The sequence below is a fragment of the Drosophila montana genome, unplaced genomic scaffold (assembly GCF_035044405.1).
Source record: "Drosophila montana isolate Dmon_TW-CO22-7 unplaced genomic scaffold, ASM3504440v1 contig_3257_1, whole genome shotgun sequence".
NCBI classification, from domain to species: domain Eukaryota; kingdom Metazoa; phylum Arthropoda; class Insecta; order Diptera; family Drosophilidae; genus Drosophila; species Drosophila montana.
Window position 1 is genome coordinate 918075 of NW_026998140.1, and position 13989 is coordinate 932063.

At 41.3% G+C, this 13989-nt stretch overlaps 1 protein-coding gene across 1 annotated transcript; it reads left to right on the forward strand.

Moving 5' to 3' along the window:
* Window positions 1-11501: 11501 nt before the first annotated feature.
* Window positions 11502-13527, forward strand: LOC135433997 (cuticle collagen 39-like). Its single transcript, XM_064690325.1, has 3 exons — window positions 11502-11661; window positions 11717-12555; window positions 13103-13527. Exons 1-3 carry the CDS (start codon window positions 11611-11613, stop codon window positions 13374-13376), a joined length of 1164 nt encoding a protein of 387 aa, XP_064546395.1. The 5' UTR covers window positions 11502-11610; the 3' UTR covers window positions 13377-13527.
* Window positions 13528-13989: the final 462 nt, after the last annotated feature.

Here is a 13989-nt window from a genome sequence, read left to right on the forward strand (position 1 = left end):
GATGCAGCCGGACAGAAGCCAGCGAGCTGTTGCTTATGGTAGAAATGCAAAGCAAAAGCATTTTAAACTGATCCAAAATAACAAGTGGGAAGTGACAGACTAGGAGATACCCAGCAGCGACTACAAGCGTGCTAGCTAAGCTCTTTACACACACACACACACGCTGCAACTTTGTGCTTCCTCTTTCCTTTAAAGCACAATAAGGAAGTCTGGCTTGGTTAACTTCGGTGTTCATAGTCCGATCTTTATGAAATTTTCAGAGTTTAAACAGGGCATGGAAAACTGTGTGTATACCAAAGCGCAAGGCTCTAACTTCATAAATGGGTTTATTTCCATTTTGGAGATAAATGAGGGCAGCAAAAAGTGAAATATTTGTAATCTGAGTAAGCTAATCAAGAGCTCACATACCAAATTTGGTGTATCTAGCTCTTGTAGTTCCCGAGTTCAAAGAGTTTACACGGCAAATATCGCAGACAGAAAGTCTGGACCTCGTCCTCCTCTTTGAACTCTAGCTAAAGGCTTGCATATTAAATTTAATAAATTAGAATATATTTATTTTATTTTTGACAACAAAAATAAAAAGAGAATATTTCTAAAAACCCTTTCCTCTGTTATTAAGGTATTCAGGTGTCAAAAGACGCATTTCGGTCAAAATAGGTAGACACAAAATGTTGGTAGAAATAATGTTGAGTTTCATAGCTCAAGAACTTTACTAGTTCCAACGGTGAACCAGCTACACAAACTGATTCATACACTTAAAAAAAAGTCAAAATAAATTAAATTAAGAACATTTTCTAATTTTAAAAACGTTATCCAAAAAATGTATATACATATATTTTTTTTAATATATTAAAGCAAAAATGTTTTATCTATTTTCATTTTTGATTTTAATAAATTAAAGCCCGAACTCCGAGCCGGCAAACAGAATATTTATAAATTTCTAGTAAATCCTTACGATAATCAATTTTCTCCCATTTCCTATAATTAAGCAAAATAATTTATTTGAGTGTAGATTTTCAGCCCAAGCGCGGGTTAAAGTTTATACGACTCGCATTTGGCGGAGCGTATCTCAATCTGCTGCTCACTTAACCTTGTTATCTGTGCCATCTATCTGTATGCCTAGGCCAGTTATTAAAGCCCATGCACATGCCCTCAACCCAATCCTCAGTCGAGGGCCCACTCGGGCCGCGACTAATGAACAGCCCTCGAGAGCAGGGCGAGGACTGACAGGCAGCCCGCTGGGCGCCCTCTGCTCGCACTTGGCCAGCCAATGGGCAGACAAATGGTCAAATGCGGCCACCCCGTTGGGCAGGCTAGACAGGGGGAGGGGGAGGGGGTTAGGAGGGGGCGCTTCTAAGTAACTTTTGCGCGCCGTGCATTTGTCGCCTGCGCAGGCCGCGTGTCAGTCGTTTGTCATAAGTTAAACCCCCCCCCAACCACAACGCCCAACCGCCCCCAGCCACACCCCCTTTTGAAGTGCTTGCAATCAATATGTGCATGTGCAGGGCAACATCCGCCCCCCTCTAACCCCTCCGTCCCCTTCCGCCCCCCTCCGCTCGACTATCACCTGCCCTGCTGCAGTCTGCGTTCCAATTTCAGCGCATTGCTCGCATTTTTTTCGTATTACGAGAAAACTCATAATAAAAGCAACTCGGGCGAGTGAAAAACATTTGTTTTGCCATGTCGTAAAATATGCAAAAGATTTTCCCAACAACAACTGTTTGCTTGCAGTTTTTGGGCAGCTTTATGGAACGTATAATTGCTGTAAACGACTCGCTATCCAAATGTGTTGCGCCCTATTAATATTATAGTACACAAATTTTATTAGTGTTTATCTAAGTTTTCTGTGTAATACGGGGCGCCATACACGAGTCCTAGAAAGTCGGCCACAAATCTAAATGAATATATGTATATCGATATATATAGTAGGTATTTATGTGTGTGTGTGTGTTGCCTGGTTGTGTGTGCTAATTATAAATGCACTTGATCTTGCCCACACACACACACACACACACACACACACACACACACACACACTCGCACACATATATATAGCTGATGGGATTTGCCAATTTGAAGGTGACCTATAAGGCGCACATCTAGTACACATCTAAATTTATCATTTGCGAGAGCAAATGAAGTCATTTCGCGAAGCTAATTATGAAAGAAAAAAAAAAGAAAAGAAAACAAGAACAATTGAACATTTTTGTATTTATCTACGCAGAGGAAATGTGAAAACTGTGTTAGTTTTTGCGAAAATATTCCGTTAACATTATATCTATAAATTTGTACAAAGTATATCTATAGTTTTGTACAGAATTCGATTTCAATGTGACCCAAATTAATTACAGCTCAATTATTAATATATCAATGGCATTTTTGTTTAGTATTCTGCCCTAAATTAAGAAACTGACTAACTAAATTGAATAAAGTACTTGTGCTTAGGACTGATACCAATTAAAAAACCATCTTCCAGTTTCTAAAAAACAACCAAAAAAAATATTTTATATAACTGAAAAAGAAGGTCGCTGGTTCGAAGCTCAGGCTATAAATTAAATATGATAAATATCTTGTCCAAGGTCCATTGTAGCCTGTGTTTCTTAAAGGTAGCTTCAGAGTATATTCAAAGCAGTTAAAGTATAGATTAATAATATACAAGTATAGATTAAGAATAGTTAATATAGATAAATAAAAATATTGAAAATATATTTTCCATAGATCTATTTTATGGAACATTTTTGCAACTCCAACAATTAATAAGTGATAAATATTTAATATTTTATGCAAATTTACAATATTCCGATTTCTGGACAGTTAAAATTAATCAAAACTAAATAAAAAGGGATAACAGTAAAAGGTAAAACAAAGTAAAGCTTTATTTCCCGAACCATCTTTACCCCTTGGTCAGATACTTAACTTCTTGAAAAGGTTTCTTTAGAGCATGCAGAGAGCCAGCCGCAACTTGAGCACAGCCGCAACGTATTGACCTCAAATGCGTTGGCTTAATTAAGAGCTAAAAAACACACACACACACACACAATAACGAATAAATATAGCTATATATGTGTGGGCATTAAATTGAGGCAAAATGTGAAGGCCTCTTTCATTGCGATTTGCGAGCCATAAGAAAATTCTCATTAATTTCTCTGGCGGGGCAGCAGACAGCGCAAAAGTGTGTAAGCACAGGGGGAAAGGGGAGGGGGGTGGGAGGTGGAGAAGGCTGCATTGCATTGGCAAAATGAAATAATTTAACGTACATTTAATTATCAGAAAAAGCAACACACAGATACACGTTATGTATATAGCCTGTGTGTGTGTATATGGCAAGAGATGCAATTTACAGTATGAGGTAATTGTAAATTGCAGCACAGCAAAGCTCACAACGCAGCAAACATCTGCCCAGCGTACACAAGTACACACACACACACTCGCACGCTCACTCGCACACACTCATTGACATGCTCACTCACACAGGCGCAGAAAAACGAAAAACGAACGTTTCTGACTGGCGGGCATTTGTGTAACTGTTTTTGTTGTTTTTGTTGTAGCCATCGCCATCGCTGCCTGACGTCTCTTATCTCTTGCCCATTATCTCTCTCCCCAAGCAGCAATAACAACAACAGCGCAGAGAGTGTCTGTCATTCGTTTGTCATCGTCATTGACTGGCGGCAGCGCAGTTGGCAGCCGCAGCTCCATTTAGCACACGAGCTGCTCTCTCGCTCTCTCACATGCGCTGGCTGTGCGGCGCGTGTGTGTGCTTTGTGCGTCTGCGCTTTGGCTCGGTAGGTGGAGCTTTGGCTAAAAGAGCTGTGAGTCTTCGTACGCTGAATTCGCCTTGGCGCGGCGAATTGGCATTTGCTGTGCCACCTTTGCTGCTACTGCTGCTGGTCCCTGTGGCATGTTTTTTGATTAATGAACTGTGTTAAGAGGCCAAACGTGGTGGCAAACTGTTGCAATGGCAGCGCCGACGATGCCAGCTTTGGCCTCGCCAAGGACAATGCCTGCGGCCGGCCGGGACGAGTCCTTGATTGAGGTTAGCTTAGCCGCAAGTTAATCAAACCTGGCCAACACTTTTTACCGACGGCAACGGCAACGGCAACGGCAACCTACACAAGCTGCTGCGCATATAGGCGTGGCATAGACAGTCGTCGCAGTCACCGCCGCTGTCGCCGTCGCTGCCGCAGTCGCTGCTGTTATCATATCTCTCTATCTCTGTGTGTCGCCGCAAACGCTGACGCTCTGCCGTCGTCGCTGTCGCTGCTCATTTTGTCAGCCAGCACGAGCGCGCTCTCACTCTCTCCTTCTCTCTCTTTCTCTCTCTCTCTCTCTCCCTCCCTCCTATCTCTTCACTATGGCCATCCCGTTCGCTCACACTTTGACCAACGTAATGTGCTCCAAACTGTCGCCACTGTCGTTGGTCCATTGATGTGCGCTGATAGCGACAGTTGTGTGGCAGCGACGTCGACGCAGCGACAGTAACAGCGACTGCGGCAGCGCTTCAAAATGGCGTTTCACTGTGTACATGCACATATACATATGTATTTATCTATATACATAGCTTTGCCAGGCACGTTTTATCACTAGCCAGATACACATACATAGATACACAGCAAATAAATATATATGCACACAAAAGTATATATATACATATATATGTATGTATATGAGGCATTGGCATAAAGCCAGATACGAGCATCTTGCAACTAACTTGTGACTGCCAAAACAAACAAACAAATAACAACAACAACAAGAATAACAAACGAGAAGCGAACAAAAGCTTCGGCAGCTTCTCTCTGCCCAGGGCCTTAGCTTTATGGCCGCAGCTGCCGCAGCAGCAGCAGCAGCAGCTCCCAACGCTGAGTTTTATGTCTTCATTAACTGAAAAGTTATGAGCCATAAGAGCCAGTGGCACAGGCAACTGGTGCAGGGGGCATGGGCAGGGGGGCAGCAACTGGGCCCGACCACAGCCACAGCATCTGTGTACGGTAATTGGGATTGTCGGGTGACAATGGCAACCAGAACGACAGTTCCATTCTCCTGGTCAACAACAACAACAACAAATACTTATATATACATATATTTGTGTGTATGTCTGAAATGCACGCAAGAGGCATGAGAAGAAGAAGAAGAACAGTAACAGTAAACGTAACGACGCGCACTCAACAAATATTTCGGATCTGCGTCATGGTAATCAGTTTTGAATACCCTCGCCTATAAGTTGGCATCAATATTGAAAGGTTAAGGAAAATCGATAAATCGATAACTTTGAATTGATTTCAAATCGATAAGTTCGATTTTTCTTTCTTTAAGAATTATAAGGCATGTGTTAAATTTTTAAATATTTAGATGGACTATAGTAAAATAAGTATTTTTCATTGGTTGACATTTTTTAAAATTTTTTTAAATGTATTCAAATTGAACCTCATGAAATTAAAACCTCTGCTAACTAAACGATTCATATTATTCATTAAGAAATCACTTTGTGAATATTTGAAGTGCCTTTTCGGCTACTCACAGGGTATCTGCTAGTCAGGCATTGTTATTCACCAGCCATAACAACTTCTTGACAGCGCACAGTGGTCAACATCAATGCTGGCTTCGCGTGTTTGGGGTAATTATTATTAGATCTATGTATTATACATGCTGGCTGCTTATTTATTCTTAAAGAATACATTATTATATTATATTGTTGTATATTTGAACATATTTATTTTCGCAGTGACACATGATCCAACATTATTTTGCAATCTTAATGCTGCGGTTGCCAGGCTGCGGTCCTCTCTTTTAATTAGCTAATCTCTAAATTAGTTTATTTAAGATTTTATTTTTGGTTTCAAATAAAAAACTCTTGAGGTAGACTCAGCTTCAAAAACATAAATAACTCGGCCAATCATTCGATTTATCTAACCATATTCGTTAGATGCAATTTTTTGGGTGAAAAAACAAATCTAGCCCGTTTTTCTATATGCAAATATCTATGGCTTGAAGTATTTTCAATAGAATGGGCAAATTTAAAATAAAAATTGCATTTATTTTTATAAATATTTTGTAGTATTTAAGAACCGAGCTTCAGGGCAGGAAGCTGGTTCAAATCGTAAAGCAAAGCAAGAAATATTTGTTGGACGTATTGCAGGTCCTGGTTATGATAATGTTTAGGTACAAAAAAAAAACACAAAAAACTTGGGGGAGTATAAGGCATGAACATTTTCAAATTTATAGACTAATACAAATATTTTGCTCTCAACTTTTTATATATTTCTCCTATATCTCGAGTTTTGGCCAAGAAAATAAACGTCAAATAAATTTATTAATTACTGTAAATATTTTGTTTTTAAATTTTTTTTCTGCAATTGCGAGCATTAAATGTAATGTATGCAAAAGCTTCGCTTTTTTAGACTTTATTTGAAAAGAGGAGAAGCACATTTATTGGCTCGCAGAAAATGCATTTTGCACCACGGTGCAAACGGCAGTTTTGCACGTTGCGTTGATAACAACTCATTTCACGTGTCGAGATAGTTTTACTTACGGCAACCGGGAGCTGCAGTCGCTGGGACATTGACGTTGCGACTGCAAGACTTGGTTGGAAATGTGGAGAGGTGGAGGAGGGAGGAGGAGCAGGAGGAGGAGGAGCAGGAGGAGGAGGAGGAGAGGAAGGTTGCGGCGGGAGACTGTTGGCTGCTTTTAACGAACGCTCGTTAAAAGCGAGCAGCATTTGCAGTAGCTTTTTTTTTTACTGTAGTTGCTGCTGCGGCTGCGACTGCGGCTGTCGTAGGAAGTCGTCAAAAAGTGTCGTTCGACATCGTTCCAAGTCGTCCAATATTCTATGGTTGATTCCACACAGGTCTCACTAGTTAACTTCGCTTCACTGATGCGCTTTTTTCAATTTGTCACGTACGCTAGATTTTCACTTCGATATTCCCTTTGCTTGCTCATTGCAACAACAACAACAACAGGACGGGGAGAGGGGGGGCGGGGTGCAGCGGCAAGCACTTAATAACGAATTAGTATTTATGATATTCATAGAATTATATACGTTTGTCCCGCTAATCTATATGTATATAAAAATCGGCTCGCATGCGCCGCGTCTATCTAATTATGCAAGATTTTCCAGGGTCTTAGCCAACATTTTCTAGGCCAATATTGTGTATAGTATATTATATATTCGAGCAATATGATGTAATGTTGACTAAATTATGACGTTCGGCCACAAACGTGCGCTGGACACATTTATCATGGCTGGCCGGAATCCGTGCCCCGTGCCCCCGGCCAAAAGCAATAATAACTTTATGTCTTTGACTCGGCAACACGGTCACACGAGGGTCCGGCTGGAGTCCGGCTCGAGTCCGGCTAGTCCTTGACTTGGCTATGATAGAAAATTGTGTCACGACAGGAAGCGAGATAAGAGCGTAATTTTCTTTCAGCGGCAGCCGAGCACCACCGCGAGCCACCCCACCTGGTGGCAACCCACCTGGTGGTGGCCTCTTTTTGCCCCGGATGTCGACTATCGTGGTTACCGTTAGTCATTTTCAGTGATTGTTCAAGCGACGAAGCAGCCCACGACGTTCACTTGACTTTTAATGATTGTCACGCTCCCTATCCAACCCCTGATCCCTGACCCCTGACCCCGCCTCCCGTCCTCCGCCCACCTTAAGAGACAGGCACCTTGCAACTGTGCCTAATTTGCATTTATATTCATAATCTTGGGCATTGCGTCATGTAATATCGCATGTCCCGAACTTGTGACACTTTAATTGCTCGCGCCGGATCACATCCAGGTACAGTGAACACCCAAGCCGAGTGCACACATTCAGCTGGCCCCAGTTTGCATTTGCATTTTGCATTTTGCATAAATCGTCGGACTCATTAGCGTTGTCTATATGGGCCCCCCCTATATGGTTTTATGTGGGGCTCTTTCTTGTCTCTGTTCCATTTGCTGACTACGTGACTTTTGCGCATTTTGGCGCTTTTCATGTCTGCAGATCGATTTTCAGGCGATCCTCGGCCACAGCTAAACAGATACAGATCTTAAACTGAGATCAACTGCGAGTAGGGGGTTAGAGGGAATGGAAGGCTTGATGTATGGCAGAGATGGACGCGTCTCGTACGTTTTTGGCACGCGGAGACGTCCATAAGAATACTCGATTTTCCACCCAGGCGGGCGGATTTGTCGAAAAGAGCGAAACATACAATTAGAGTGAAAAGTATAAAAAAAGGCTTCACGTAACAGTTTTACGCTCATTTTCCACCCATGGAAGTGGAAACTTATGAAAAATGTTAAATTTTTTTTTACAAATTACAAAACTTTCTTCAGACTTGCGGATGCAATTTTTCGAATACCACTGAGTAAAATTTAGATTCCTAGCTCTTACGCTTTAGGCTGTGCGCTGATCATCAATCAGTCAGTCAATCAGTCGGGAAAAACAGATTGAAATATATATACATAAATTGTATATATTTATCTAATTAATTGCAATTTAAATCTTTATACAAATTTTAACTACCTTTATATGCACAGTTAGCACTAAGCGCTAAGCATCAATCAGTTAGACAGTCAGTCAATCAGGCAGAAGAAAAGAGATGTCTATAAATATATGCATATACAGGGACTATCTTCTGTTGTTACGATAATATTTCAATCGGAAGATGACTCTTCTCGACCTTAACATATACAATTTCGACTGTGCATTGAGGATCAATCAATCAGTCAGTCAATCAGTCAGGATAAACAGATTGAAATATATGAATTTTGTTTTTGTTTCTTTAATTGCAATTTCCTTATAAGCATAACTTTTAGCTGCTTGAATATTTGTAGCTTTATATAGATCAAATAATTATTTTACACATTCACGCCGTGTTGATCTCTGAACGTGCTCGTGTCACGACAGAAAACACGACATGCGCTCAGCTCTAGTGTGAAGTTTTTAAGCAATTGCCGTACTGCTGACCAAACAGAACTAAGTTAAGTTGTTAAGTTGCTGTTGGTGTTGCTGTTGTTGTTGGCCGCCAGATAAATGTCTAAAAATACAAACAAAGATACTCGAGATCATACAATGTGGGCTCGGGTTGCCTTTTCGGTCTGCCAGCTATCTGGCCGTGTCAGACCTTCTTCAGAACTGCGCCATTATCGGCTCGAGCATAATTGAATTTTCAGCATTTATCTCCGGCATTTATGTGCACTCTATGCTAGCACAACTCTATACCCTATGCGCCAGTTTATATATGAGGGAGTTAGGGTATTTTATAGCCAGTGCCCCAACCAACCGCCCCGCCCCACCCCGCACCGGCCAACCTTTAGCCAGTTAAGCACTTTGAGCTATAGCCAAGCGTAAAGAGATGTAAAGACATGCTCGAGTGTGCCACTCGATGCCTGGGCAGGTGAAGCCAGTAGCTGGCTTTGGCTAAGAGGCATGGGTAATGGGTAATGTGGAGTTGCGGGTTAATGGGTGCAGGTAGGGGGGGGGGGGGGGTATGGGGGAGGAGGTGGCTGCGTTGCCACAAAATGCCAAACAAGCGTAAACTGCCATTTTGCCATTTCAAGTCGCAAGCATTTCAAGCACAACAACACTAGCTGCAAATACATATACAACACAAGAGCACATTGCCAGATACCCTGCAAAAAATTATGAACGCAGCTTATGGACTGTTTTAGGATCAAACTAAGCAAATTTTTGTTCGTGAGCTGATTTTTGAAGTGTTTCAATTGACAGCTGTCGAAAAAGTGTGTTGTTTAAATAATATTATAAAATAAAACTGATTTTCGTCTGTTTATACAAAAATGTAAAATTATCTAAGAGTTTGTTTATGTTTATCAAAAATACAATCTAGAAAAAACAGCACATTAATTTTTAAAATTGTTACAAGTCAAGTGATCAAATTAAATCAATTGATTAACAATTAAATGCAATATATTTTCCTTAATATAATATTTGTTTTAAAAAATTAAGAAATTATAATATACTCGAGATAAGCTTCATGTTATTTTTTGGGAATATTATACACAAAACTAAACATAAATAAATAATTTTTTCTAATATATATTTTAGCTGTCAATAGTTAAACATACATGAAAAAAACTCAAGTATATTTATATTAAAAGGTCGCCCAACATCAACGGGCACACTCATAGACCGCAAACCAATATGCCTGCAGCACTTTGACACCATTTACAGGGTATTTTAAATTAAAACTGAAATTGTATGTGAAAATAAAGTATTTCATTATGCTCATAATTTTATTGTATGCATCAGCGGGAGCAGCGCGCATTTGCACGCATTTTAGTCGCATTCGCTGGCTGCTTAAAGTGCCACACCCACAATCCTACCCCAGCCCCCTTCCCCACCCCTTCCACTTAATACACGCATCCCCTGGCCAAGCCAGGCAGCCATTCAATGATAGACCGTTAGCTGCTCGCCAGTTGCACGCCGTTTTTCGGATTGCCCGCAAAAACTGGCTCTGTTGAAATTTATTAGTTCTGGTTGGCGAAGCCCGCACAAAAAATGTACGTAAACAATGGCCAAAAGGACATTTTCAAATGGGCTACACGCTTAGATTTGGCAGCTCCTCAACGAACTATCCTAGCGCAAAATTTGCTTTCTTGCCAAGCTAATTAGCTTGCGGCAATTAACCCGCAAATTAAATAAGAGCTACGAGTGCAAAAGTCGAGAGAGTGCTCAAAATTAAAATATTATATATTATATAATTATATACATTTACCTTTTCGTATGTATTAATATTGAGTGAATATTGAAAATGTTTGCTTTTTTGAACCGGCGATTTCTCTTTTGCTGGTTCGAACTGCAGACATCTAGGCACCCGCAGGTGAACAAAACCAACTAAAATAAATGAACACAAAAGTTGAAAAATTTCTGCTGGATTTGAACCGGCAATCTCTCGCTGGCTAGTTCTACGTGCAGACAACTAGGCCACGAGGATGCACAATATCAACTGCAATAAATACACACAAAAATGAGCATTTAAAATTGTTTGCTGGGTTTGAGCCGGCGATTTCTCTGTTGCTGGTTCGACGTGGAGACACTAAGACACCCGCAGGTGCATAATAACAACTGCAATAGATACATGCACAAATTGAAAAATTTCTTCTGGATTTGAACCGGCGATCTCCCACTGACTAGTTCGAGATGCAGATACCTAGGCCTGGTAGGAAGCTGGACATATATCATATGCCGAGCGAGTGGATAAAATATTCTCAAGTACTTCTCAATTTTTCGTTTTCGATTATACCTATATAATTCCTATAGGTATAGCCTATATAACAGATAGAAATTACAGCAGGGGGAATAATAGGTTTATATAATCGACACACTTGGGGAAAAGTTAGCCCTGTTGTGAGTTTAGGTTAGGCTTAAAGAAATTTTGGATATTTCTGATTGGATACCGTGGTACTAGATTAAAATAAAACTTTCGTTTGGAATAAGTTGACATTCCTTCAATTCGAATTTCTTATTGCAATCGAATCACAACTTTGAAATAAAATTCTATGATATGTTCGACATTAATTGTAGAGACATTTTGGCAGATGTGAAAATTCATTTATTGCGCCGAATTTGATTTAGAAAATATAAATTTCTAGTAATTTTTATATTCCGAAAAATGTTTAAACCAAATTTTCTATTTATAATGGCGATTATTTGTCTGATTGGCGTAAGTTGCACTGAGATCCCGACTTCAAATTCGCCCTGATCCCGCCACATTGCAGCTAGAGAATGCTCGCGCATCGCCACTAAAAAATAATACGGCAGCCAGCCCGGAAGATGAGACTACGGCGGCACCTCGGCTGGACGACGAATATGATGATGAAGAAGAAGAAACTAAAGGAACAGCTAATAATAAGAAAACAACAACGGTAACAGATGATAATGATAAAAAAGAGACTACGGCTGCGACGACTATTCAAAACGGGAAGAAGACAACGGCAAAAGTTAACGAGACTGTGGCCAAAGCCGACATTAAGGCTCCGACCGCTCCGACTCTCATGCAATTATTTCCGCAAAAAGCTGCGGCAACAAGAAGCAAGCAAGATCATCAAGATAAATTGAAGCCAAAAACTGTGATCAAGAATCCAATTTTAAGCGATGATGGTGATGAAGACGCTGGAGCAGAAGGCGCAGCTGAAGCAGAAGGCGCAGCTGGAGCAGAAGGCGCAGCGGGAGCAGAGGGCGCAGCTGGAGCAGCGGGCGCAGCGGGAGCAGAGGGCGCAGCTGGAGCAGCGGGCGCAGCGGGAGCCGAGAGCGCAGCTGGAGCCGCTGCAGGGAATGGGACAGCCGGAGCAGCCGGAGCAGCCGGAGCAGCCGGAGCAGCTGGAGCAGCCGGAGCAGCTGGAGCTGCAGGAGCAGCTGGAGGAGCCGGCGGCGCCAAGGGCGACAAGGGCGCGACTGCCGGCGGACCTCCCAAGTTTGGCAGGGACCATGCGGGCAACTGGGTGTACAACCTATGGGGCGCTACCCTTGGCAAAATCGGGCAAGATAGGCGCTATCCCCAATGGACCATAGACCGCCAAAAGGTTGACTCGAACGCACTCAAAACATACTATCCCGAGTGCGTATAATTACATTTTCAGTAATTGGAATTCTAGTTCGAATACCAAAGTATTCCAATTAGATTAGGTTCGAATAATTCTTTCAGTAGTTCTTTTTCTCACCAGTCTTCAGTAACTTCGGTCTTCATAGTCCGATCTTTGTGAAACTTTCAGGGCTTACATATATCAGAAGGAAGTGCGTGGTATACCAAAGCTCAAGGCTCTAGCTTGGCAAATCATATTTAAATTTCTGGGTAAACAAAAATATTTTTCTTGTTTATTCAGGTCTCATTTTCCGTTGTCCAGTCTTCAGTGACTTCGGTCTTCATAGTCCGATCTTTGTGATACTTTCAGAGCTTACATATATCGAAGAAAAGTGTGCATATACCAAAGAGCAAGGCTCTAGCTCTCTAGGAAATGGGGTTGTCCCGAAAGTGAAATATTTTATCGATTTTTATCAATATGCGAATTTATCGATATTCATCGATATTTGTAATTAACCATAATTAGATTGGTTATTCTTTCGATAACAGTAAGCAATCGATAACTTTTCTTTACTCGCAACAGTGGACAACTATCGAGCGTTTGCATGGACGCTTCCACAATCTACAATGTGCCCCCTATTAAAACTTGGGTTATACGAAACGTCTATAATCATGAGATCACAAGCCGGCCCATCTGGAACGAGCTGAGGCGTCACATCTACACGAAGGGCAACTCCGACGAGTGCCACGTCCCGAAATATGACAATTGGAGGGAATACCTGGAGTGCGCAATCAGGCGCAACATGCGCCTGGAGCACATAATACCCATGTATCCCATGCATCAAATGCGAAACTAGATCGTCCGGAGATGGCCTGAGCAAACCCATTTACAGTTTTCTCTGCCATTCTAAAAGTTGTTTTTTTTTTTTTCACTGCGATGTTTTTGTTTATATAATTTGGAATTTTTTTGAGTAAAATTTTGTTAAAATTATATATATTACCCGCAAACTTTGCTTGTTTGATCGAAGGGGGAGCTAAGGCAAAATAGAGGGCGCTGGTTCAAATCCTAGGCAAATATATGAATGTTTCAGACAGCAGATAGATGGATATAGATTAGATGTGCTCGAAAGGTTGCGAAGATGCACGCCTAGCAGATACCCTGTATCCGGCTATAATACAAGGGCGAAGGGTTATCCAAAATAGAGGGCACTGGTTCAAATCCTAGGCAAAGGCGAAAGGTTACGAAGATGCACGACTAGCAGATACCCTGTATCCGACTAATACTGATCTATAAAATAACTCTAGCTCATGTAATCCTCGTTATAAAAATAAAGCTAACAATCGATAGTTATTGATTGCGGCTGATCTGGGGAAAATTATGAGTAACAACATGGCAAAGTTGGGCGCTTTTGATACCTGTAGTCTCTAAGCTACCTTTTCTAAGGGATACAGGGTATAACTGGAAAAGTT

Bases quoted from the DNA above. Each gene is read 5' to 3' on its own strand.
- LOC135433997 (XM_064690325.1), top strand. From the start codon at position 11,611: ATGTTTAAACCAAATTTTCTATTTATAATGGCGATTATTTGTCTGATT. The intron at 11,662-11,716 runs GTAAGTTGCACT...GCCACATTGCAG, and splicing joins CGATTATTTGTCTGATTGGC to CTAGAGAATGCTCGCGCATC. The intron at 12,556-13,102 runs GTGCGTATAATT...TACTCGCAACAG, and splicing joins CTCAAAACATACTATCCCGA to TGGACAACTATCGAGCGTTT.